This window comes from Caenorhabditis remanei, chromosome V (genome assembly GCF_010183535.1).
Source record: "Caenorhabditis remanei strain PX506 chromosome V, whole genome shotgun sequence".
NCBI lineage: Eukaryota > Metazoa > Nematoda > Chromadorea > Rhabditida > Rhabditidae > Caenorhabditis > Caenorhabditis remanei.
This window is the reverse complement of record NC_071332.1, coordinates 14,918,863-14,943,980: the sequence shown is the minus strand read 5'-3', so window position 1 is coordinate 14,943,980 and position 25,118 is coordinate 14,918,863. Positions and strand designations below refer to the sequence as shown.

General features: G+C 39.2%; 8 protein-coding genes across 8 annotated transcripts; 6 read left to right on the top strand and 2 right to left on the bottom strand.

Annotated features, from left to right (window-relative positions):
• Positions 1-100: 100 nt before the first annotated feature.
• Positions 101-1,834, top strand: GCK72_020174 (uncharacterized protein; the record flags this gene model as incomplete). The annotated part of the gene is made up of 10 exons (XM_053733428.1): positions 101-182; positions 261-356; positions 404-495; positions 539-693; positions 740-788; positions 836-901; positions 947-1,069; positions 1,136-1,423; positions 1,466-1,559; positions 1,608-1,834. 10 exons carry the CDS (start codon positions 101-103, stop codon positions 1,832-1,834), a joined length of 1,272 nt encoding a protein of 423 aa, XP_053582341.1.
• A 302-nt stretch (positions 1,835-2,136) lies between these two features.
• GCK72_020173 (uncharacterized protein) lies at positions 2,137-4,649 on the top strand (the record flags this gene model as incomplete). The annotated part of the gene is made up of 9 exons (XM_053733427.1): positions 2,137-2,152; positions 2,210-2,305; positions 2,358-2,488; positions 2,812-2,877; positions 2,948-3,070; positions 3,809-3,931; positions 4,008-4,302; positions 4,357-4,501; positions 4,553-4,649. The coding sequence occupies 9 exons, from the start codon at positions 2,137-2,139 to the stop codon at positions 4,647-4,649; spliced, it is 1,092 nt and encodes a 363-aa protein (XP_053582340.1).
• A 974-nt stretch (positions 4,650-5,623) lies between these two features.
• GCK72_020172 (uncharacterized protein) lies at positions 5,624-7,032 on the top strand (the record flags this gene model as incomplete). The annotated part of the gene is made up of 6 exons (XM_003116565.2): positions 5,624-5,850; positions 5,935-6,088; positions 6,167-6,302; positions 6,349-6,498; positions 6,809-6,897; positions 6,946-7,032. 6 exons carry the CDS (start codon positions 5,624-5,626, stop codon positions 7,030-7,032), a joined length of 843 nt encoding a protein of 280 aa, XP_003116613.2.
• A 718-nt stretch (positions 7,033-7,750) lies between these two features.
• GCK72_020171 (uncharacterized protein) lies at positions 7,751-8,162 on the top strand (the record flags this gene model as incomplete). The annotated part of the gene is made up of 3 exons (XM_053733426.1): positions 7,751-7,835; positions 7,910-7,988; positions 8,042-8,162. The coding sequence occupies 3 exons, from the start codon at positions 7,751-7,753 to the stop codon at positions 8,160-8,162; spliced, it is 285 nt and encodes a 94-aa protein (XP_053582339.1).
• A 152-nt stretch (positions 8,163-8,314) lies between these two features.
• GCK72_020170 (uncharacterized protein) lies at positions 8,315-10,855 on the bottom strand (the record flags this gene model as incomplete). The annotated part of the gene is made up of 6 exons (XM_053733425.1): positions 8,315-8,601; positions 9,966-10,075; positions 10,135-10,278; positions 10,321-10,564; positions 10,615-10,695; positions 10,777-10,855. The coding sequence occupies 6 exons, from the start codon at positions 10,853-10,855 to the stop codon at positions 8,315-8,317; spliced, it is 945 nt and encodes a 314-aa protein (XP_053582338.1).
• A 6,760-nt stretch (positions 10,856-17,615) lies between these two features.
• GCK72_020169 (uncharacterized protein) lies at positions 17,616-18,089 on the top strand (the record flags this gene model as incomplete). Its single annotated transcript, XM_003116578.2, has 1 exon — positions 17,616-18,089. The coding sequence occupies one exon, from the start codon at positions 17,616-17,618 to the stop codon at positions 18,087-18,089; it is 474 nt and encodes a 157-aa protein (XP_003116626.2).
• A 1,032-nt stretch (positions 18,090-19,121) lies between these two features.
• Positions 19,122-20,672, bottom strand: GCK72_020168 (uncharacterized protein; the record flags this gene model as incomplete). The annotated part of the gene is made up of 5 exons (XM_053733424.1): positions 19,122-19,288; positions 19,348-19,699; positions 19,742-19,852; positions 19,895-20,597; positions 20,644-20,672. The coding sequence occupies 5 exons, from the start codon at positions 20,670-20,672 to the stop codon at positions 19,122-19,124; spliced, it is 1,362 nt and encodes a 453-aa protein (XP_053582337.1).
• Positions 20,673-20,919: 247 nt separating this feature from the next.
• GCK72_020167 (uncharacterized protein) lies at positions 20,920-25,042 on the top strand (the record flags this gene model as incomplete). Its single annotated transcript, XM_053733423.1, has 13 exons — positions 20,920-21,001; positions 21,044-21,193; positions 21,246-21,400; positions 21,446-21,616; positions 21,666-22,223; positions 22,267-22,419; positions 22,462-22,562; positions 22,611-22,987; positions 23,356-23,595; positions 23,657-24,021; positions 24,072-24,600; positions 24,650-24,819; positions 24,863-25,042. 13 exons carry the CDS (start codon positions 20,920-20,922, stop codon positions 25,040-25,042), a joined length of 3,231 nt encoding a protein of 1,076 aa, XP_053582336.1.
• Between the last annotated feature and the right edge of the window lie 76 nt (positions 25,043-25,118).

Here is a 25,118-nt window from a genome sequence, read left to right as displayed (position 1 = left end):
ATTAGTTTACATCGTTTCCTCTCACCTTGCCCACTTACTTCCGAGACTTTGGTTTGTTCTAGTCAACAACGGATTACTCTATTTTCATATTTTGTATCTCATGTCGAGGTTTAACCTTTTTGTTTTGATATGCACATTGATGAGTGGATTCGTGATGTCACAAGAAATGACAAAGGATGAGAGTAAGTGTTTTCTGTGATACCTAATTAGGATGACTAATTAGGATAATTAGAGTGAAATTAGGATTAAACCTGTTTCAGTGGCCACCTACAATAAGTTTCTTGCTGATCAGAAACGATTATGGAAGGATTTATTCACAGATTACGATTCAACCCTCAGTGCGATCTACACGTTACGTAATAGTTTTCAATAAGTCTGTTGGCACCCTGACTGTTATTTTCAGACAAGTCCCAATGGATCGATCAAAACACGACAACTCATCCTCCAATCACACAACTCACTCTGATAATGGCTATGCTGAAATTGGTTGATGTGGTAAATGGATTTCCTGAAGCTTTAAAAATCTAGAAATTTACAGACTGAAGTTGAAGAAAAAGTCACATTTATCTTTGACTATTCCGCCGAGTGGACTGATCACAGACTCAAATGGAATCCATTGGAATATGGGGGCATTAGCCATATTTATGTGCCACAGAAGCAGATATGGCTGCCGGAAATTACAATTGCGGATGCGTGAGTTATATTTGTTGTACTGCACCTTCAACTCTTTTATTTCCAGACATGAAGTGAAATTCTTCGAGTCAGATGATGCGCCAAGGACCGCATGGGTTAACCTGATATCAAATATCTCACTAGTTACTGTACCCGCTTTCAGATAAATTTCAACGGAACAGTCGGCTTTTACACATCTACCGTAGTATCTGTGATTTGTCAACTTGATGTAGGTACAGTATCCCATCAGCTACAGTAATCCTTGATCATTTAGGTCTTCAAATTTCCGATGGACGAGCATGAATGTGGAGTCAGTGTGCTATTTCACACCTATTTTGCAGATGAGTATGGTATTAAAGGAGAGATGGAAAAGATTGAAAAACCACTTTCTCAACTGGTAAATTTTTGATTTTTCTTATGTTTTCCCATTCTTTTGAGAACTATTGAAATAATGATTTTCCAGGGAAACGGTGAATGGAAAGTGTCTCACATCGGCGTGGCAGTGCAACCAGCTGGAAATGCGGACTATGCTGCAACTCAAAGATTTATCGCAAGATTCCAAAGAAACCCCGGATTTTATGTTGCTCTGGTCATGGTTCCTGCGTTTTTTATCAACTTTCTCTCGATCATCGCCTTGTTCCTCAATATAGAAAACGTTGGGGAAAAGGTGAGAAAAGATAGATGCCGTGGAGTGTTTGTCCGAAGTGATCGTGGTAGAGGAACCTCTCTCAAACAGTATTTTATTGAACAAGTTAGTTGTTTGTTGTCACTATACTGGACATTTCAATTTCAGATTACTGTGGGGCTCACAAATATTATGGGAATGACTTTTATTCTGGTGATTTTGGCAGAGGATCTTCCGAAGACTGCGAGGATCCCTTTGCTAGGTAGCTAGGTATCTGAAATTTCAACCGTTGAGATTCTGAAAATTCCAGCGATATACGTCATCGTCGGCTTAGTCATTGTCATGTCCTCGATTGTAGTCGTTCTGATTATTCCTGTTGTTCGGAAGTATCAGAAGAAGAAGAAGAACAATTCAAAACAGAAATTCGGAGAATCTTCCAAGTTCGAAAGACTCTGCAACTGGATAAGAATAGAGTTTGTTCTGATGTTTATCTTCCAAGCCGCTAATTTCATCAATTTTATAATTCTCTTCTTATGATTCTGATCTAATTTCCGCCTCCTGAATAAACTTTACTCTTTTCCTCTTGTTCTATTACTCAACTCTTTCTAGAAACGTCGTGTTTGAGTCTCTTTAATAGGTCACAGCTGTAACTGAATGCTCGAGGCAGCGGGGAGGAGCATAGAAACTTGATCTACGTTTTTTCTCTAGTTCGAATGAAAAAAAGTTTCTGATGTTATTCTGCGAGTTCAAATAATCATTCGTCAGTAAGCATTAGAATGTCTAGAATTCATGTTTTATTGTACTGCTTCTTATTTTACTTGAGTACCAAATCACAGAGAATGACGTCAGAACAAAGTGAGTTTATTTCTTGAAAAATGATTCAATTTACTTTTATATTTGTTATTATTACAGTGGAAAATTACAAACGTTTCCTAGCCAACCAGGAGAAACTGTTCGACAAGTTGTTCAAAACTTATGATCCTGGAATGAATGCAGTCTACACTTTATGTAATGCTTCGAAAATTTTCATATTTATTGAAATTTCAAATTTCCGTTTCAGATCATCTTCCAGAAACGAACACAACAATTCACCCGCCTCGATTTGAGATTGAGATCCAACTGTCTATGTTGAAGTTGGTAGAAGTTGTGGAGCCGGAGGAGAAAGCTACGTTTCTGTTTGATTATCAATCGGTAAGCCTCACCTCTGAAAATCACAAAAAAATTATTTTCAGAACTGGTACGACCCTCGCTTATCCTGGGACCCTGAAGAATTCGGAGGCATCAACCATATTTACGTTCCGCGGTCTCGAGTCTGGATTCCAGAAACTACGATTGTTGACTGGTTTGAAATTCATAAAGGTTAAGCAGAGAGATCATATATGAATTAGTTTCAGCTCGGAAGTGAAGGTTTTTGATAGCGAATACACCAGATATGTGTGGGTAGGTTGTAACTTATTTATATTGTTGTTCGATATCTATATTTATCTCGATTGTCCGCTCAAATCCGTTTCCAGCTCCATTCCAATGGTTCCATCGGAATGTACACAGCGTCAGTCACCTCTGTAGTTTGTCAAATGGACGTGAGTCTAATCTTATTTTCTTCTTCTTTTTTTCAAACTTCTATTCATATCTTCACTTTCGAAGTTTCAGATCTACAAGTTCCCGTTGGACACGCATACATGTAGTGTCAATATTCTGTTCAATACGTATCTAATGACAGAATATTTGATCACAGGAAAGACTGGAACTCTTCCAAGACCTGTTCACCAATTGGTAACTTTTTAGAGAAACTTTTGGGACTTTGAAAAAGACGATTCAAAAAATTGTTGATACATGTGGGTCTATCGGGGACTTGTGGGTCTGGAATGGATGTGGAGGTTGGATGGGTGGTATCGAGGAGGTGAGGTTATTGTACGGCTGTGAACCTACAGTATCGCTCAAAAGTATATTAAGTGTTGGTTTTTTTTTTCAGTTGAGAAGGTCCAACTTTGAGAGTGTGTCATGGTAACACTTATTGTCCCATCAGGGAGATTTTTAATGGATCGTACAGATCAAAAGTAGAGCTCTATTTTTGTAGTTGACAACTTTTTTGTGCGGACACTCCATAGAGAGTTATGGTCATTTTTAGACGACAGTTCAAAAATCGAACTATTTTGCACTGGAAGGGGTCGATTTGAGGGAGAAATTACTTTGACGATATGTAACTTGCTAGGGAGCGTCCGTACAAAAAAGATGTCAACTACAAAAATGGAGTTCTATTCTTGGTCTGTTCGATCCATAAAAATTTATTTTGTGGGACAGTTTTTTTTACTATGACACACTCTCAAAGTTGGGAGTTTTCAACTGAAAAAGGCAAAACTTAATATACTTTTGAGCGGTACTGTATGTGGTTAGAATAGACTGAAATTTAAAAAAAATTGTGCTTAACTACCGTACACCTATCGACCCTTCTTTGAACTTTCGCCTTTCGGTACCGTATCCCAACTAATTTCGCAAAGCCATCTACTTCAGGTCTCCAAGTTCCCAATGGATAAGCATACGTGTAGTGTAAATATTCTATTCAATACGTATCAACTCACAGAATACGTGATTATCGGGAAGACTAGCACTATGCCGAGACCGGTTAACCAATTGGTATTAACAACTTCTGTTTCAGCAAGAAGAATCTATTTTTATTACAAGAATCCAAAATTATTCTCAATCTTTCCAGGGAAACGGAGAATGGCAAATGAACTCAATCCAAATGAGCATTGAGCCAGTTGTCGACAATATGACATATCTGACACGGTTCGAAGCGACTTTCACAAGGAATCCCGGATTCTATGTGGTTCTTGTCATGATACCAGCATATTTTATCAATGTTCTGTCGATTGTTGCCCTCTTCATGGATATAAACAATCGGTCGGAGAAGTTCACCGTTGCAATGACAAATATCATGTCGATGAGTTTCATTCTAGTGATTTTAGCTGAGGATTTGCCGAAGACTAAGAATTTACCGATACTTGGTAAATATTTCAAACAAAGAATTCGGTACTTGTAGTAGAAAAGTATTTTTTCAGCAATCTACACTGTCACAAGTCTAGCCATTATGCTATGCTCTCTGACTGCAGTGGTTCTCCTTCCGAAACTAAAACTTTATTATGCAAACAGACAATTGTCACGTGGCGAGAAAATTCCTAAAAATGATGAAGTTCCCAGAACTTGGTAAGCCATACTTCTGAACTTTGAAGCAAAATAAATAAATACATTTTGCAGCTGGGGACGAATTATGTTCTATTTCAAAGTGGAATACGTCTTCATGGCAGTTTTCCAAATTGCAAACTTTGTCAATTTTATCATTATTTTCACCTGATAACGTTGCGAGAATGTCTCGAATAAATTTGTTTGATCAAATTTGATAACGACGCTGTTTTACCTCATTTTCTCTTTGAATTTGCAGGGGTTTTCCCAAATGTTCGATTATTTTTATAGAAAAGTGTGTTCCGAAAATAATTTTCGATCGCTTAAAAAGTTTATGTTCTTTTTTTCTATTCTTTCCGCGAAATCCCAATAAATTCCATCATGTGACCCGCTTTCTACCAATCGGTTGTCTAAACGAGACAGTGTGTGAAATGGAGAGACGCAGACTGTCGGGAGTTCGAAAGGGCGCGTTTGCAGTATTTTGAGGTTATCAGTTTTGTTGACTTTGCTCCACCTTTGGATGCTTGTTCTGTGCTTTTTGATGTGTTTTTATTGTTTTTAATACGATTTATAAAAAAAATAAGCAGAAAAATCATATTTGTAAACGACAAAATCCAATATTTAGCTGAAAATATGTATAGAGAAGCTGAAATCCATCAATCTGCAAATTTTTCAGTAAAAACTGTAGAATTAGGACTTCGCTGTGCTCCTTATCTATTTTTACCGACTCGTTTGTTGTAAACTTGGCCAGAAATCAGGATTATAGAAAAACAATGTAGGCAGAAAGGTCAGAAACTCGAAATCTAGAAAAATTGTCGAAATTGAAAATTAAAAATTCCATTTTTGTCTTTTTCAGATCGAAAGTTTCAACCAACACAGATAGATGGTCAAAAAACGACTCTGTATCTTCATTTACCCCTAAAATATATTTTTCAGTTTTTTTTGGGAATTTTTGCCGCGCGTTAAAACAAATTTTTTTTCGCTTAAGTCATGTAATTGAAAACATTCTAACAAACAACCTGCAAAAATGTTCAAGTTTTCCCTCTTTTTTCATCGTATTTTCTCGATTTTTCTTGATTTTGGTGTCTTTTCCTCTACGTCCTTCATGAACTCAATAATAATTTTCCAGCCATCCCCATCAGCTCAATGGACGGTTTTTATCGCCTGTTCTGCGGATGCTGTGGACTTGGAGCCGAGCCGGAGCCACCATACTCACAACTCCGCCACGATTCTGTGACGCCCGTTCGTGACCCACCACTTCAACAAAACAATCGACAAGGTGTAACCAACGGACACAATAATCATCAGCAACAACCACAACTGCCTCAAGACCTATTCCAGCAGCACGGATTTGTCAATCCGGTTCACGACTTGTACGTTTTCGTGAAAAGTGTTACGTTTTTTGGCAAAATTCAAACAGTTTCTAACAGTATATAGCAACCCTAAGAAAGTTTCAGAAGTCTCGACGCTACGGATGGTCCAAATTATGGGGACCAGCATCAATATTCTGATTCCGCATCGCCAAAATCTGGAGTGTTGGACGAAGAAATTGTGGAAGATGAGAATCGCGAACGGGAGCAGCTTGACAACATTGTTGAGAGCACTCAACATGTAAGGATACCTGAAAATTATAGTTTAAAATATCGATTTTTCCATGAATAATCGCTATTTTACCTTAATACTTTCCAGAGCATCATCGCCGTGGGCCAAACCGACGTGGATGGAGTTATTATGATGGATACACAGCATCGTGAGAAGGCGTACAAGCTGAAAGTGCAGAAAATGGCTCTTGCTCAACCATCTGTTCATACTCCAACACCGCAAAGTATGAATTCACTCCGATTTATAACTATAAAATTACCGTGTTTTAGTGTACGAATTCGAGATCGAGCCAACACAGACGCCGGTGCAAGTACCATTGCGATACGATGAGCTTTCCGCCACAATAGATCCATCGCCGATCGAACGGATGCCATTCTCGTGTCCAGACTTCAATCAGTTGAGACTTGCCAGACCGATGGGTTAGTGAAGGAAAATAATTTTAATGAATTTATACTAATTTTTTTTCGTTATCTTGCAAACTTTAGCACGGAATCAAAGTGTTTTCCACTTTTCTGTGAGAAAAATGCTGAAATTATCGAAAAAAGACAAAAAAAATGCTTGCAAACCGGGCCGAAACGAGCCGGGGCGTAACTCGCTTCAAATTCAATGTTATGAGCTGAAAAATATACCAAAATATAGATTTCACCAAGCTCTATGTCCGTGACCTTCTACGGACGGGCGCGCAAAACCTCGGCAAAACTTCAAAATGTTAAATTTACCTACTTCCAGGAGCGAAAAACCACCAATTCCTCGTCGAGCACCCAGATATGAAGGCTGCTGGCCGATCTCCAGGAATCACTCACTCTATGAAGACCAAGGTGAACCGATCACTTTCTGATCTGTTTCAATATATCAAACGATTTCAGGTCACCGAAGTTCTCGACGAAATTCATCAGGGTGTGGCCGCTGTTGAAGTGGAGCCGCGTGACTTGATTGTCAGCATGGACTTCTAAATTCCCTCGATATTCTCTTGTCTTCCAGTGATATAATTCCATAGCTTCTTGTTAGACCCCCCTCAACTTTTCTCTCCCCGAAAAACAATCTTCCGTGTGATGATGATAACCGATAAATTATCGATTGATTACAAGTATCCCCTCGAATAACCCCAGTTCCCAGCCCCCTGATCCATGTTTCTCAGTTTTTGTCCCTTCATTTTTCTAAACTTTTTCGTGTACCTTAATTTCTTCCCACTTTCCACCGCCAACGCATTCATCAGACATTTTTCACCGTCAAAAAGTTTACACACATTCGTTTCACTTTTAAAATACCTTTTCTGCTTCTCATCTGTCTTTTCTCACCCCCGCCCAAAAAACTCGCTGAATTTATGTAATCTATTGTTTCCCCCTTCAGTCCCCTCCCGCCAATGATAAATCCAAGACACTTGTCATTTTGTCATTTTGGCCCCCAGGCAAGCATCCAAAGAATTCCAAAATTCCAACCAATCGCTCGCAACACTTTTTGTTTCAACCAAAGGTCCTTGTCAGATGACCATTGGCCTTGATCACAATAGTTTTTTCCCTTTTTCTCGCCCAGCATAACTTCCCATATCAAAACATGGCGCCGTGATTCTGCCTCCCCACGACGACAACATCAATCAGGCGGTTTTGTTGTCAAGTTGATTATTTAAGGACAGGTTGTAACTTGATGGGGAGGCCAGTCTTGAATTTGACAATGACCACGAGAAACACTATTTTGAGTCTGATTCTTTGTATTCTGGTGTGTTCGCACCTAGCGTTTGCCGGGTTTCCCGTTCGAAGTGAGCACTTTTTTGTGGATTTATTTGTTTTTTTTAAAATTTATTTTCAAATTTTTAAAATTTTTCGTTTCCAGTCACCAATCTTTCCCCGAATTCCAACAAAGATGACCTCGGATCCATCTTCATGTCTGCTGGAGATATTAACAGTATTATGTAAGATTTGAAATTTTCAAGAGCTCATCCGGACATCGAATTCCCCATTTCAGGATGAATCGAGACGTGGCAATTATCGACTTTGCGACTGAGAAAGGTGCGAAAAAAGCGGTTCACGATTTGAATCGAGTGGAATTCGATGGAAGAACTCTTACAGTAACAAAAGCTAATTAGGCATCATCAATTATCGAAAAAAATGTAAAAATAATAATAAATGGTTTTATGGTATTACCCGTAAGCATTATGAGTTTGGTGCGGAGAAAGGAAATGAATTGGGTGAGAAATTGAGATATGTGTGACAAGAAAGGGATGGAATTGTGATACGGTTATAGCAAGAAATACAAAAAAACTGGAATCGCCACGTGGAATATCCGAAGCAACGATCCCGTCGAAACGGCTGTCAATGAGTCACTGTTACATAGATTGCCACGACAAGCACAATGGATTTCTTCGTATTCGTCTGACGTCCATTTCTTGGAACAACCCAGTTGAATGTGTGACTTATCCGAGACATTCATACATCCCTGAAGTTCAGCGACAGCGTGAACCATGTTCGAACGACCCATACTCGTCTTGGTGGTGTGACGATGGGCGGCGTAGGTGCAGTAGTGGCCTGGATATAGAGGAGGAAATTGGAAAAGTTGTTGAAATGTTTTTAGTTTTGATTTATTATCGGAATAAAAAAGTTCCGACATTTTTTACCGACGCGCAAGAGTCGCGGTACTGGTAGATCAGAAACGCCCACTCATCATAAACATTTCTTCTGCAAAATCAGGGCACGGTTTCATTGAATTCGCGGGTGAAGTTTTGTTTAAAAATACCACTTTTTAAATAAAATTTGACCTATTTCCTTTAAAATTTGATCTTTTTTCCTCAAACTTCATGGTGGAAATGAAATTTTAAGGGAAATAGGTCAAATTTTATTTAAAAAATGGTATTTTTAAACAAAACTTCACCCGCGAATTCAATGAAACCGTGCCCTGATTTTGCAGAAGAAATGTTTATGATGAGTGGGCGTTTCTGATCTACCAGTACCGCGACTCTTGCGCGTCGGTAAAAAATGTCGGAACTTTTTTATTCCGATAATAAATAGGTAAAAATTCTAATATTAGAAAAGAATTCTCAAAAAATTGGAGAGCTTCGACTCTTCTACAGTACCTGTTAACTTTGGCTGTTTACAGTGAAAATTTACTAAGTTTGATACTGCATTTCAGTCCCACCTGATTGTCCGATAATCCAAGTTTTGTATGGACAAGTTTTGTAATAAATTTTACATCAATTTTGTAGTTGACCATGTTTTCGTAGTGACACTATCTTCAAAGTTACAGGTTTTCAAAGTAAAGCTCCAAAATAAGCACTGCAAATTGTCGGTTTCAGGGATAAATTACTTTGATTACCTATAACTTTCGGGATTGTGCATCTACAAAAAAACGGTCAACTACAAAAATTATGTGCTATTTTTTCTCTGTTCACCCACCCCAAATTTGAGTTTATCGGACAATCAGGGGACACCGAAATACAGTACCAAAGTTGCCCGTTTTTCACTGAAAACAGCCATAGTTGATAACCTTTTGAGGGGTGCTGTAAGTGAATATAACTGACTAACTCTGAATCATTCGGCCGATTGTCAAAAACTCATTGGGAAAATTCTCGAAAAAGTGGATTTTTTCTTCAAAAAATTCTCGATATGATGCCTGTTTTTGTGTCTGTGGGTCCAGATGTCTATTGGAATATTCTGGATATTTTATTTCAAAAATTCACTCTAGATTTTGAAATCACAAAAAATCTTCCAAATTTGAAATTTCTGAATAAAGAATCCTAAAATTAAAGTCTTTCTGTCCTTATCAGACTTCCAACAGAGATTTCAAAAAGTCACGAAGATTTTCGTAGCTTGAAAAAGGTTCTAGACCAACAGTTCTAGAAATAGTTTTTTTTGCAAATTTTCAAAGATTCTCAATTTCAGAATACCGTACTCACCCATACACCTATTACTTCTACAATTCGTTGTATGTGACATCGACGTCGCATCATTTGTATTGGTCTCACAGTTGTAGCAAGAATGTAACGGCAAGGTGTAATCAGTGGCGCTGAAACTGAGTTTTGATTTTTTTTTTCAATTCAAGCCCTAAAGCCGAGATGAACTCACCTCAATGACAAGGACCGTGACCTCAAACTCGTCTCTTTTTCCTTTATATTATACTGATAATCTTTTATATTATACTGATAATTGTATGCTGTATTACACATGTTCGTACTGCACACACAATGACGACGTGGCTTGCCGGCTCCTCTGAAATTTTTTTGAATTAAAAAAATTTGAAATCGATCCAACCTGCTCAATGTGATACAAACTTTGCTCCTATAATAGAAAAGTTCTGGCCCCCTGTAATAGAAGGGCAGTGCCGGAGGTCCGTACCCACATCCAGACGCCCCTGTACTCATATCCTCATGACACCAATGTCCTTCACACGTCTCTCCACAATCCGGTTGTTTTTCAGAGCACTCTCGGCAGGTGACACTTCGAGTATACTTCTGCCTCGTTGTGTTCATCACTATTCTATCGTTACAGTAGTGACCTGGAAAGGAACAGGGACTAGGAAAAGTTAGGCCATCATGAGAGGTTTACCCTGACAAACACATAGAATGTGATCCGAGAAATGATCGTACTCGCATCCGTGATGTATTCGAGAAGTGCGTCGGAGGCAACCTGCAGAAAAAGAGGAAATAAATTGAATTTCGAGTTGCAAACTGGAGTGACAAGTGACAGGGGGAAGAGGGAAATAAGTACCTTTGGTGATTTTCATGGATCCTGGAATTTCCGTCGGCTTCTTCTCGATGAAACATTGGTTGGACTCGCAAGATCCCATCTGAAAAATAAATAAGTGAGCAATTGGTACCAGATGAGATGTCTATCAAGCCGATGGAGGTATTCAGACCAGGAAATTGATGGAAAATGTCGAATTTTTTACCGAAAAATGCAAAAAATAGCACAATATTCGCTCAAAATCGATGAATTTAGGCTACGAATCCCATTACTGGCGTGTCTGTGGCACGTTTTTCTTCTTTTAAGAAACTGAAGACTGGCGTGACGTTGACGTGATTTACTCAATTTTCGAAAAAGAACATTCAGGTCTGATGTCGATTTACGAGGGCTGGGATAGATTTACAAGAGAAAATGGAAAAAAAAATGTCTAAAAACGAGCCAAAGGTGCGCCAGACACTCATGAAAATGATGAAAAATAGGCTGGAAATCAACAAAATTTAGAAATTTTTGCTCAAAACGCGCCAAAAGTGCGCCAGACACACCAGAAACTTTTCTCGACATTTCATTCGAACAAATGTTGTTCGTTTTGAAACGTCCTGATTTCGAGATGGCTTGTTTTCGCAGCGTCCAAAATATCCTACAGTCTGGCTCATTTTTGTTTTGATTCAAATTTAAAACGATGTCTAGAACATGTATTGCTTTCCTGAAATATAAATTTCATCTTGAATCTGATTTCAGCTCCAAAAGTTTGCTATGGGACGTCTTTCTCAGACTGGTTTTCTTTTTTTCAGATTCTCTAGGCCACCTAAATTTCATCACTTCATGTTTTAAACCCCTTCTCGTTCTCACTCCATTCCCACATTGTCCTCCTCTCCCTCTGCGCCTTTAAAAATTCATAAAAAGGTTAGCTCTCCCATTTCCCTTGCTCCAAAATGAGCTCGTAAGATGTCTTATGTTGCCATTTTTATGTGGTTGTCGTGATGTTGCTCCGGGGTGGTAAACGTCTCTTTTTGTGGTCGAAATGACCAACAAAAAGTTGAAATTTTGAAGGGTTTTAGTGACGACCTAGAAACCCAAATCTCCCGATTTATAGGCCATACCTGACAATTACACGGCTCATTATGACAGACACCGGAGCACGAATAACACTCGTTTCGTCCCTCAATGGAATTGGAGAAGAGTCCAAATGTGACGAAAGTGAAGAGTAGAAAATGATGATGGTTCATTCCGAAACATACATTCTATGAATGAAGATGAGGCACCTGGAAAGAAAGAGCATTTGGGGGGGGAGGGGACTAATTGATAGTTAGCACGGAAAGGACTCGAAAGAATAAGAATAAGAAATTGGAAGATGAAAGGTGAAAAGAGAAAAGGGGAATGTCATTGGAAAGGGTGGGAGAACTTGAAAAAAGCGATTGAAATTGAGAAAAAAAAGATAGAAAAAAAGGAAGCTGAAGTAAGGAAATATGACAATCCGGGTCTTCAGAATCTATGAATTTCGAAACCATGAATTCATGATTTCACAATGAGACTACCCGGACATCCGGACACACCCACCTAACGATGGAATAAATTCCAAAAATAATACATTCTCTCAACTTATAAATGGCACTTTTTACTTTCGCAATCATATACATTTCTAGGAAACCCGAAGCAAAAAATTCTGACAAAAAAATGGAATGTGTTTCTCGAATCACAAGTCCAAAATTAAAATTATATACATTTCTCCTACGAACACATAAAATATATACAACTCACACTAATCACCACCTTGTTTTTTTTCTGGGTCGGGGCCCCGGCCTTTCTCGAGTCAAGCTCCGCCCCTTCATGTGTTGGCTGTGCTTATACTGGCGTACTTCCGGAGGCTCTCTCCGACTTCGGCGGCACACCGTCACGCCCCATCTCAAAAGTCGGCGACGCGTACAGAATCGAATGTTCATTAGGTTGGGGGAATCAGAGGGAGGAATAAGGAGAAGAAGAAGAAGTCGGTAAGTAATCAGAGTGAATGGGAAAGGGCAAGAACAATGTGACATCCGGTGAGGGGAGTTGAAAGGGGGAAGGAACTTTACGGAGGGATGGTATAGAAATCAGCTGAAAGTCAAAGTTTGGGAATGTGGGTGAGTAGATTTCCAGATCTTTTTCAAAAGTTTTCAGAAGTCGGAGGGCACGGAACCGCAGGAAACAAGGTAGCCAGTTGAGGGATTCCTAAGATTTTCAAGCTTGCAGATATCCGGATTCCCAGGAAATTCCAGATTTTGGAATTTTTAATGAAAAGAAATTCAGGCACGTTTAGAAATCAAAACATTTTAGAAATCAAACACTTCAAAAAGTGTTTGATTTTTAAATAACTAGTTTTCCACGTTGCGGAATAAGAGGTTTTTGTGTATCTGGATTTCTAAAAGTATGTATAGGTTTTCAGATTTTCAGATTTCTAGATGTTCCAGTAACCGGGTTAAAAAAAAAGCAAAGTTTCAAAAACTCAGATTTCTAGATTCTCATATGTCTACACTACCGGATCTCAAGATTTTTCCAAATTTCAAAATGGCAGAATCTCAGATTCCAAGATTTTCAGATTCCTAAATCTCAAATTAGTGCGATTTGCAGATTTCCAGAAGAAATATAGGATTTTGGATTTTCAGCTAATTTTTGATAAACGCGCTCTACCGAAATCCAGAAAAAAGTTTGGTAGAGAGAGTTTGTTACCAAAGCAATGATAGAATGAGACCAGACACTCCTGTTTTCCTCTTAACAACGTGTAAAAACAAGAATAAAAACTGAAATATAAATTTCAGGACCTCTCTCTTTCCCATTTCTCCTTATTTTCTCATTCCATCACATCACCTGCATCCTTTCCCCCCGAAACCCTCCAGGACAGACGGAATTAAAAAATATCGAAAAAGCGACAAACGATGGGTTGAGACAAGACATAAGACATAAAATTCCAATTAAGAAGACCTCCCCTCCCATCTCTTCGTTTCATTTTCTGTATCTCCAGAATTCGAGAGAGACAGAAAGCAAACGATTCAATAATTCATGGGTCCTCGCACCACTCAAAAATTTTGTGTTGTGTTTGTTGTGTCACCTCAATTATTATTAGCGAATGAAATTGAATGGAAAGAAATTCTCACTTTTTTTGGGGGAGAATAGTAAAAAGTGAGTGAGAGAAAAGTAGTGCGTTTGGATGGAGAAAAACATAAAAATATATATAATATTCACATGTTCGGTTGGATCCAGAGCTCCAAGGGATTCAGAAGTTTGCAGGCAGAGTGCGAAAATGTTACAATGGGTATGGGGGGAAGAAAAAAAGTAAGGGTGAGATTTGAATATTCAGGCGAACCCAAGAGGAAGAGCAAAAAGTTTAAAGTAAGGTGGTGAGTGAGAATGTAACATGTGTAAAGGGGGAAGCACTGAATCTCAAGATCGTTCAGATTTATGGGCAAGTGTGGGAGGGGAGGATGAATTGAAGGAATTGGAGGTTTTGGCTATTGGGGAGAATTCTGGTTTGAGCCTTCTAGACTGCAGGTAATGGAACTTTTTCAGAAAAAAAGGAGAAAAATGCACCTGTTTGTAAATGATTCTCTCCAGATAACCTGGAGGTGTCCATAGAAAAAAAATTGAGAGAAAAAAAAAATCGTATTCTGCACAAACTATCTAAGCGCGGTTTACAGAATTTTCGAATGCCTAGCACGGCACGCTTCTTACAGCCGCGCTCTAACGAAACCGAAGAAAATTGTGTGCAAAATTGAGAGACTCAGAGAAAAAAAGACATTATTCAAGGGCATTTCGGTGGAGCGCAGTTGAAACGCCCCGAGCTAATACTTTCAGTGGAAACCTGTAATTTCAAGATAGCGTTACAGTGTCAAAAATGGGATTACCACTAAAAAATTTATTGAAATGAATAGAACAAATCAACCCCTTCATTTTTGTAGTTGACCACATTTTTACAAAACGACATCCTAGACTGATATGGTCACTGAAAGTGGGGACATCATAAGGCAACCATGATCGAATTTGAGCTCAAATGCTTTCAAGCACCATATCTCTTTCGGGAGAGTCCGTACAAGAAAGTGGCCAACTACAAAAGTGAAGATTTTGATTAGTTCTTTATAGTCAAATAAGAATTGCAAATGTATCATCACAACTGAAACACTGGGGCAGTCATGAAATCCATAAATTCATCGGTTTTCGACTGGAAACGGGGCTGGGAATCAACTTGTTGAGGGCCTACTCTATTTGGAAGTTTTCAGAGTTTTCGTACCAGTTTTCCTATCATTTTTCCTTAATCTCCTAAAAATGTTCTTTCTCAAAACTTCCCCCACAGAGAACTCTTTCTTGAGAAACAAGCAACCCTTCCCTCTTTTCTCCCAAATTTTGCGAAAGTTGACACTTTTAATATGAATGAATCAAAACGAAAAGCTCAAATGAAACAAATTGACGATGTGGGTCGTTGTGTATGAAATGATGAGAAAAATGAAATAATGCGGAGAAGAAGAAGAAAAAACGAGTTGAGAAAAGAGCAAATCACTGGGGCGTAGACACAAAAGTTGCCTTCTTCTCTCTGCCCGAGTGACCCGAAGAAATATTACAATGATCTTCTTCTCAGAACAACTGTTCATTTGTCACCAGATTGTGTGTGTGCGTAGATGTGATAAGATTCGAGAGGATATATTTGATACAAGGGGGAGCAGATACGTGATTTCGATAGGAGGAGTTGAAAGGAGCAACAAGTGTTTGCTAACAAATAGGTGGAAGAGAGAAGAAGGTGATAAGTGATATGATAAGAAGTGGGAAGAAGATGAGCAACATTTCAGTTGGGGCTATACTTGTTTGTGTCAGTTGGAGGAAGAGATGGGTTGTTTGGGGGTTATTTCATTGATATTTGATAGGATGAGTTCAGAAAAAAAGGAGCAGACCGGGGGAGAGATAAGATTTGAGGTTGTTCAGGGACATCCGGATGCACAGATTTATGTACATTCAGACAGAAATAAGCAAAGAGTCAGACACTAATATGTGAAGGTCGACCTGATGCTTCCTTTTTGTAGTTGGTCGTTTTTCTGTACAACTCTTTCTTTGTAAGGTATGGTCTCTGAAAGTGACAGTTCTCAAAAAATGAATCTATTCGGAAGTTTTTTTAAAAATATAATAGTTGTCAATTATTAGCACGGCACGCTTCTTACAACCGCGCTCTACCGAAGGCCAAGAAAATTGTATGCGAAACTAAAAGGCTCAGAGAAAAAGAGACATTATTCAAGGGCATTCCGGTGGAGCGCAGTTGCAAGAACTGTGCTGAGCTAATACAAGGATGAAGATCTTGACTTTCTCCTTCATACTCAACATAAAAATCAAAGTCAAATGGGACTTCCAAATGTCCAAATGAACACCAAATGCTAAATTCAAAAGGCGGAGCTACTTCTATACTTTACCCAAGAAACCCAGTACCGCAAAAAACGTAACGAAACTGCTAAAACAACGTCAAAACAAGCAGTGAGAAGGGGCTGGGATTAGGAGAGGGCGCACGAACCTTTTTTGGAGCAAAATTTGAAAATGAAGGATCATCATCGATCAATGTGCGAAGCGGAAGAGAGGGAAATGATTGAAACGTTTGTTGTTTGAATGGACTGGAATGTTAGTTTGGAGGGAAACTTTTTGATAAATATCAGGAATCAGGAATCAGAGAGGGGTACTGTAGGGGTGGGAGAGCTGGGGGGAGACAGCGCTCATTTCAAGTTGCAATTGTTTTGATTTTATGTTTGAATGCGCTACTCTTTTTGCTTGGATAACCTTTTTGTGAAAACTCATTCGAGAAATTGATTTCAACCAACCGATAAACCAAAACATGATCAATGCCCAACTTTAATCGACCATACAGTACCGTCCCGAAAGATGTAAACTTTGGTCGTTTTCAGTAAAAATTGGCCAACTTTGTGAGTGTGTCATGGTAATACTGATTGTTTCAGACAAAGTAATTTCTACTTCTAATCGACCAATTTCAGTATGAAATACTGTATTTTTTGAGCTGTCGTCTTAAAATGTACATACCTCTCTAAGGAGTGCTCCTACAAAAAAGTTGTCAACTACAAAAATGGAGTACTACCCTTGATCTGTCCGATTCAAAAAATGGTTATTTTGTGGGACAATTAGTTTTACCATGACGCACTCTCAAAGTTGAGCATTTTCAACTGAAAAAGTCAAAACATGATAACATTTTGGTCGGTACTGTAAAAGCTGTCAACTACGAAAATGAAGATTTATGTTTGATTGGGACAATGCAATGCGATTTTTCAAAATTCAACACTTTGGGAGACCGTGCCATAAGCTCGAAGTTTTTAATTTTTCGAAAAGATCATGGTTAGTACTGTAACAATATTTCCCCCCTGAGAAATCAAACCCCATTTCTTACTGTACTCCGATATAAACCCATGACACCATCAGCCAATCTAATGGACCATCCTCCCCCCACCGTCTGCTCTGACCTAACGCAATAAACCATTGTTACCATGTATGCCTTCTCTCTCTGTCATCACTATTAATTGCTCTTATTAGGTCCCCACTAGGACCATTGATTTTTCTTATACTACGCGCTTTCTTTTCATGTTCCCCAGGCAGATTCTGGAAATGCTACGTTGATCTGTTTCGATATGTTTTTCTAGTGAAGATTACAATCTTAAGCGGAAAATGACTAAGCTTAGACGCCCTAAACAGGTTTTTTGGATGAAGAAGATTCTTCTTCGGGGACTAGTTTTCTAGTTTTCTAGGCCATTAACCGCCAATAACCATGATTGATTTGACCTTCCCATTTTTGTATACATATCATTTCTATTTTATCTTTTTTTCTCAATTTATACATTTTTCAGCTGTGCAAGATGAAAGGTATCGAGTTGAAACCACTTGTCAAGTCAGACCACCAAATTCTAGAAGATCACTCCAACGAGTCGTGGACTCCCGAATATCTCTACTCCCAGGAATTCGATGCTCTCTTCCAGCAACTATTCAATCAATATCTACACGGAGAATTCAGAAGACTAGAGGACACTTCTGATTTCGAGGCGTTCCGTCGAATGTTTCGAGAGTTGAAACAGAAAAGAAACGAGTTGGAAGACAGGTTCTTTCCGGAACGAATAGATCAGAGAGCCGAGGAAAGAGCAAGAATTACAGAGGAGGAAGAGATGGAAGGATGCAGAGAATGTTATGAAAAGTTGAGGGAGTTGTCAAGAAAGAAGAGGAATAGTGGAGGGGGAGATGATGGATTCAGTTGGAAGAATCTGTTCTTCGGATGCTTCAGAAGAGTTCAGAAGGTGGATGAGATGAAGAGAAAAGCCGAACTTTTTAAATATTGATATGTGCATTTTTTAAAGTATTCAAGTGTAAATAAAGACAAAAATGAAGTTGGAATAATTTGAAAAAATGTCATGAAAGCCTTACACATAGACGACCTCTGGGTTTAACAGGAACTAAGGAAACTTTTGGACATCCGGATACCCAGACACACAAACAGACGAGACTTTTTTCACTGGCCTCGGCCCGGGTTTCACTTACGTTAGTTAGTCAGTAAATACAAAAAATTGAAATTTTGAATTTTTTCGAAATTTTTTTTTCAAAAAAGTCGAGTTTTTGACTATGTTTTCAACTATCGATAAAAATTCAAGCGCACGTAGCATTTTTGAGACTATTTTTGATAAAAACTTCAAAAATTTTCAAAAAATTTTGTGAAAAAATTGTGCACATTTTCGATTCCGGGTCGGCCGGTCCGAGATTTTGAAGTCTGGTTAGAACTCAAAGAAATTACCCATTTTTCAGTACTTTTGGGACAAAACAGCATGGAATCACAAAATTTTCCGCATTTTTGTACATCCGGACATTTCCCCACACAGACAGACAAGGCCCTCCCACCCCCAAAACACAAAACTTAATAATAATAATACTAAAAATCCGAAAAATGCATTCCTCTCGAATCGAACACAAATTGGAAACATCTCCTTCTTCTTATCCCAGTGTCAATGGCGTTTCTTAACCCAAAATGCTCGAAACGCCACTGTGAAATAGAGTGCGAGACGAAGAGACCGCAGACAGTACTCGACATGAATCGCGTTTAATTTCGGGTGGGAGGGGACGTCTTCTTTTTCTGGAGGCGTGGTGTTGGAGCCAACGAGGAGGAAGGGGGAGTGAACAACCGGAAAGTGATATATCCGGGATGGAATAGAAAACAAGAGAAAGGGAGGGAAAGGTCAAAATGATGGAAATAAATTTAAATCAAATGTGACCCAAAAATTTATTTTATTTCCTTGGGTCGATTTCACGAGTAATAAGGTACAAATGCGCAATCAAATTAATGTATATAGAAACAGGTAGAAAAAATTACAAATAAGTGGTTATTTTTTAGAAGATGTCGATGGAAGTCTTCCAGAATTCACGGAAGATGAGAATTTCGACGACATTCTTGGCTTTTCCGGTTGCCGAGCTTTCGGAGGAGGTGGGCCAGAAGTCGAGGCATTGGAAGTTTGAACGCCGAGGGTTCGTTTTGGAGACGGAGAGTTTTCTGGAAAAAAATGGTTAGTTTTCAGATATTAAAAAAAAAAAATTAAAAATCCAACAAACCCAGTCGATGTTTCCTGGAACTATTCTCCTTTTCTAAATCCAAGAAAGGATTCTCCCGAGGTGGAGAGGGCAATCGACTGGTTCCAGATGAGATAATATTCAGCATTTCTTGATAGTTCATCGCCAAACTTCTCTTCATATTTCCCTTGATTTGTGCTTCCATCATTGCAAAATTCCTTTCGAATTTCGAGACTTTAGCTTCCAATTGTCGATTCGTCAGTTTCAAATCGTGAATCGTCTGCTCACTATGTGCCATCGCAGAGTCATACTTCGCATTGAGAGCCTCCACTTCCTTCTTGTGTCGGAGATGGCGAACACTCAGGTCTTCTTCCAAATCAGCTTTGTATTTGTCCTATAAGAACAGAAAAATATTAGAAACAAATAGGTCACTTACCATCTCTGCCATCAATATTTCCTGATGCCTGGCAGCCTGAAGATTAACGGCTTCTCGCTCTTTTATTATCAAAGTTTTGACACGTTGCGCCTCGATAGCTTCTTGAAGCGCCTGAAAATATAAAGTTTTTCAGAGAAACAATCGATTTTTCACCTCTTCCGTCTTCTCGCGAGCCAACTCGTTAGCCTTCTCCAGCTGCTCTCTTAAATGGAAGATCTCGTCGTCTTGAGTTTGATTTTTTTGTGTCAAACCGCCGATTCTTTTCTCATTTTCATTATTTATTTCGATTAGTCGTTGATTTTTTGCTTGGAGAGTCGAATTTTTCTGAGAGAATTCCTCGACTTTTCCCTCTAATTTCGTATTTTTCGCTGTCAAACTCGTCTTTTCCGCTTCGAAAACCTCGACTTTTCTTGCCAATTCAAGCTCTCGAGCATGGAAATCTTTGAGAATTTCCATAGTTGCCTCTTGAACTTTATCGAAAACATTTGCTTGAGCTTTGCCAACTCGATGTTCGATTCGATGCAACTTTTCGGAAATGTCTCGATTCCTCCGTGCCAAATGTTCGTTTTCCTCTTGAACCGACGTTAATTTTCGGAGATGTGCTCGGAAAACATCGAGAATTTCTTCTTTCGACATTCCTCCGACATGTTCCAATTGTTTTTCAACTGAGTAATTCTGCAATAACTGTGCGATTCGATCGCCATCCTCCATACTTGTGTACTGCTTCCAGCTATCGATTAATTCATGAAAAACTTTGTTAATCTTTTGAGATCCTTTAATGGAAACCGGAGCGAGCCGCTCAATCGATGGATCGCCTTCGTTTCGCATCGAAGTGTGCATCGAGCTCGAATTTGTTCTGTAAAATTGATATTCTTATTGATTTTTATTTAAAAATTACTTACCCAGCTGTGCTTTTTTGTGTCTCGTCCATTTTTAAAATTTAACTAAATATTTAGTAGTGTTTTTAGTGAGAAAATTAGTAGGAAATGAAGGAATTTGTGAATGAAAGTGACAATTTTTCGGAAAATGTGAGCGGCTGTGTTTGAACTGCCGCATAAAATTTGTGTCAATAGAGCATAGTTGCTTCACTATTAAAGGCGCATGAAAAGGCCGCGAATTGCTTATTTTCAACTGAAAGTGCCTAATAAAGTGAATTAAAAAAACATTTTTCAGAATAAATGCTCCCCAGCTCCACAAATGATCTCCAGCCACTTGATAGCGACGAATTAGAACCACACGTCGTTGATTTCCTATCAGGAAGTGAGCGGGCATGAAAATTTCTTTAAAAAATGCATAATTCAGGAGAGTTGCACAGTGCAAGAAAGCAAGACAGAGAGTATCGACAAACACATGATAGAAAATACCAACGATATGTCACGAAAAGAGAAGAGCTTCGAAATGCAACGTCCGCGTCAAAGAAGTACAGAGAAGAGACATACAATAAACAGTCTAGTGAGAAAGAAAAATTATCGGATTTTACATAAAAATTTTATATTTTAAACAGATTGCGACGCTCAATTCATCAATAATCTACACACCTTCAAAACGTGCGACGCTGGAAGTGGATATCGTGCAGAGCAGCAGCACTACGCCATGGATTTTATAGCAGAAAATCCTTGTGGACGAAACGAATTGAAATCCACGTTGAAAAAGCTGAAGGTAACACTAAACCTACTGTGAAACAGTAATATAACCACCAAATAGATTTTCAGTAAGAATAAATCGATCAATGAGTGGATGAATCGAGAGGACAACCCACAGAAGGTTCTAAGAAGAGCTTTTTCGTGTATTAATTTGTCAGTGGAGTCTTTGACTTTTCGAGAAAATAAAGAACAAGAGGAATACGTTAAAAATCGAAGAACGGAAGTCAACTATGTAAGTTGTTTCTATTATTTAAATGAAATTCGAAATATTTATATTTCAGAGTGCCGACATCTCTAACGTCGACGTTGGATATCTCGCTGAAGACTTCTATTCATTAGACACGGCACGCCTTCTTCGAGAAATTTCTCTTACAATGAAGTTTCTGATTCCTCGAGTGAATTCGAATAATGTGCCGCTTGGAGATATCAAAATCTCGAAAGTTCTATTCAGCACAGATGATCACTATGCATATATCATTCCCGAGAAGTTCAGTGTGCAAAAAGCACTGGAAAAGTTTTCGTACGAATTCAAGAAGTGGCATGAAAACGAATCGTACAAGTGTAGAGAAGTCTGTTGCAAATCAATTCCTTTCCGCGCCCATATAAATGTCGTCTTATATCTGGAAGAGTTTATCAGCGAGAACACGCAGTATCGAAGAGCACGCCATATCTGCGAAGTGCCGTTTAATCCTCCTTGGAGATCTCATCATCTCTACTTAGAGATTGATACAGGAATGCTACGAGTTGTTGAGTATGATGAGAATGTAGTCAAGTGTCTATCACAACGATGGGCGTGTCTTGAGACACCTATCATGGAAGTCAGGTTTTCAGGAATTACGGTCAGTTTAGTCTAAAGAAGTATACATAATTTCTGAATTATAGACAGATCTACAAGTCTCAAAACACATCGATTCGATCCGAAGGACGGGACGGGCTAAAATTGTTTCGATCGATCGTGTGAACCGAGCCAAGAATCGATTCGCCAATTTCAACGATCACGTTGTAAAATTCTGGTCTACATTCGATACGGCTGTGGTAAGACTATGAGAATTTACTCTAATCACTCGTTCATTCCAGCTGCAAACCTATAAAGAGCACCCGAAACCATCACTGGAGACTCTTTTCTGCCCGGAGAAGGATTGCGTCGGCCTGTGTAACACTGATGTCTATCTAGAAGCGTAAGCTTGAAGACTGTGTGTTGAATATTCTAAAAACTATATTTTCAGACCCACACCAGTCTCTGACGAGCCTCTTGCTGTTGAGAAACTCAACAAGCTACGTTCTGAGTTCTCGGCTTCTCTAGCTGCGTATATTCTTCCAAACACTGATTCTCATCAGAATGAAAGAATTCCTGAGAGCCTGTGTCGAATGAAATTCCTATCCGAGTTCACTGGAACTGGAGGGTGTGCAGTCATAACAAACGACAAAGCAGTGTTCTGGACTGATAACCAACATTTCAAAATCGCTGGAAGAGAACTAGACAAAACATATTGGACGGTCAAGAATCATGAGGACAAATCGACGGAAACTATCGTTGATTGGTTGAGAAATGAGTTGCCAGCTGGATCTCTTGTCGGATTCGACCCAAAACTTGTCACATTTTGTAAGCATCCTAATCCAATTCCTTTTTATTATTATGAATTCATTTTTATCTGTGCATGAGAAGTCCGCGCCGCACTCACGCGGCGGCCACGCCCATTTCTTGCGGCAGTGTTCAAAAATTGAACGCAGCGTTAAAATCGGGGTGGGCGTGGCCGCCGCGTGAGTGCGGCGCGGACTTCTCATGCACAGATAAAAATGAATTCATAATAGCTCGACACAATTGTTGCAACTGCGCTCCACCGAACTGCTCTTGAAAAATGTCTCTTTTTCTCTCAGTTTTCTCAATTTCGCGCACAATTTTCTTCGGTTTCGGTAGAGCGCAGTTGTAAGAAGCGTGCCGTACTGATACTAACCATCATCGGTTTCCAGCAAACTATCTAAAAATGTCCGGCCAATTGAAGTCATCCCGCATTGAACTCCTCCCGATTCCTGGAAACCTCATCGATAACTTCTGGGATACACGTCCATATCGAGAGGGAGACGTTGTGAAAGTGATGAGTCTCGACTCGTGTGGAAAGTCGCCGACGTTCAAAATGAGTCTGCTGAGAAAAGAGTTGGAATCGATGAAGTGTTCGGCGACGATAGTCTGTGAATTGGATGATGTTATGTGTAGGTTTTAATTAATTTTTTTTAGTATTCAAAACTTTTGAAATTTTGAATATTCTTTCAGGGCTACTGAATCTCCGCGGCAACGACATTCCATTCAGCCCTCTAACATACTCGTATCTCTTTGTCTCTCTCGATGAAGCACATTTATTCATCGATCTGGAAAAACTAGATCAAGACGCGAAGTCTCATTTAACCCGAAGTAGTATCAGATTCCACAGTTATAAAAAAGTTCATTCGTTTCTATCTGAATGGATGGATAGACAGAAGAAAGATGGAAAAAGTCAGCTGATTCTCTTCACTCCCGACACAAATCAGTGGATTGGAAGCATTTTTGGAGAGGAGTCATCGATTATTGAGTTATCTATCGTTAAGAAAGTCAAAGCGAAGAAGAATCCGATGGAATTGGCCGGAATGAGAGCGTGTAATGTAAGAAAATGGGGTATAAAGGGGATTTAAATAATTTTTTGTTTATTCAGATCCGCCACAGTGTCCAGATGATAATGTTCTTACACTGGTTTGAACTTCAAACTTTGAAAGTAGAAGTAGAGAATACGGAGAATACGAAAACGACGTATACGGAGGAAGAGATGGCGATGAAGTTGGAGGAAATCTTGAAGGATCACAAGATGTATATTGAACAGAGTCTTCCAACAGTATTCTCATCTGGTGAGCACTGCTCCGTGCCTCTACACAAACCGGATCCCTATCACACCGTGTCGAATTTATATCAAGTTTTGGTTCAATCCGGTGTCCATTATACGGATGGAACTGCGTGTGCCACTCGAACGATTTGGGAGTCATATCCGACGGAAGAGTTTGCAAACAGCTATACACTCGTGCTGAAAGGACATATCAAAATAGCGAACTCTCAATTCCCGGCGCATTCTACGATTGGTAGTCGTCTAGATATTCTAGCGAGACAAGTGTTGTGGGATGCTGGAATGGATTACAATCACGAGACTGGTCACAGTGTTGGGCACTGTTTGAATATACGTGACACACAGGGTAAGAATACGAGAGGCTGAAAGTGAAACCACTGTATTAGTGATTATAGGTGATTCATCAGATCAATCGAAAGAGGGAAGAATGGAAGCGGGGCAGGTGGTTACCCTGGAACCAGCGTTCTATGAGCCAGAGAAGTATGGAGTTCGGATAGGAAGTTGCTATGAGACGGTGCTCACGCAGTCATCGAGAAGTTCAGGGAATCCGTTTCTTTGTTTCCAGGTGAGTCTATGACTGAATTCTTATAACCTCATCTCTATTTCAGCCTCTCACCTTCATCCCATTCCAAACCTCAATTCTTGTCAAGCAGATTCTGACTCCTGAAGAGATTCTCTGGATCAATCGATACCACTATCGAGTTTTCTCTGAGATCGGCAAGATTCTTCTGGAAGAAGAACAGTTTGAAGTACACGAATGGCTTCGAAAGGCTTGTGAGCCGATTTGATAATTAAACCTAGTTTTATGATAAATTACACGTTTTCGCTTCTTTTTTTTTGTTAATCGAGTTTTTTTTTTCAATT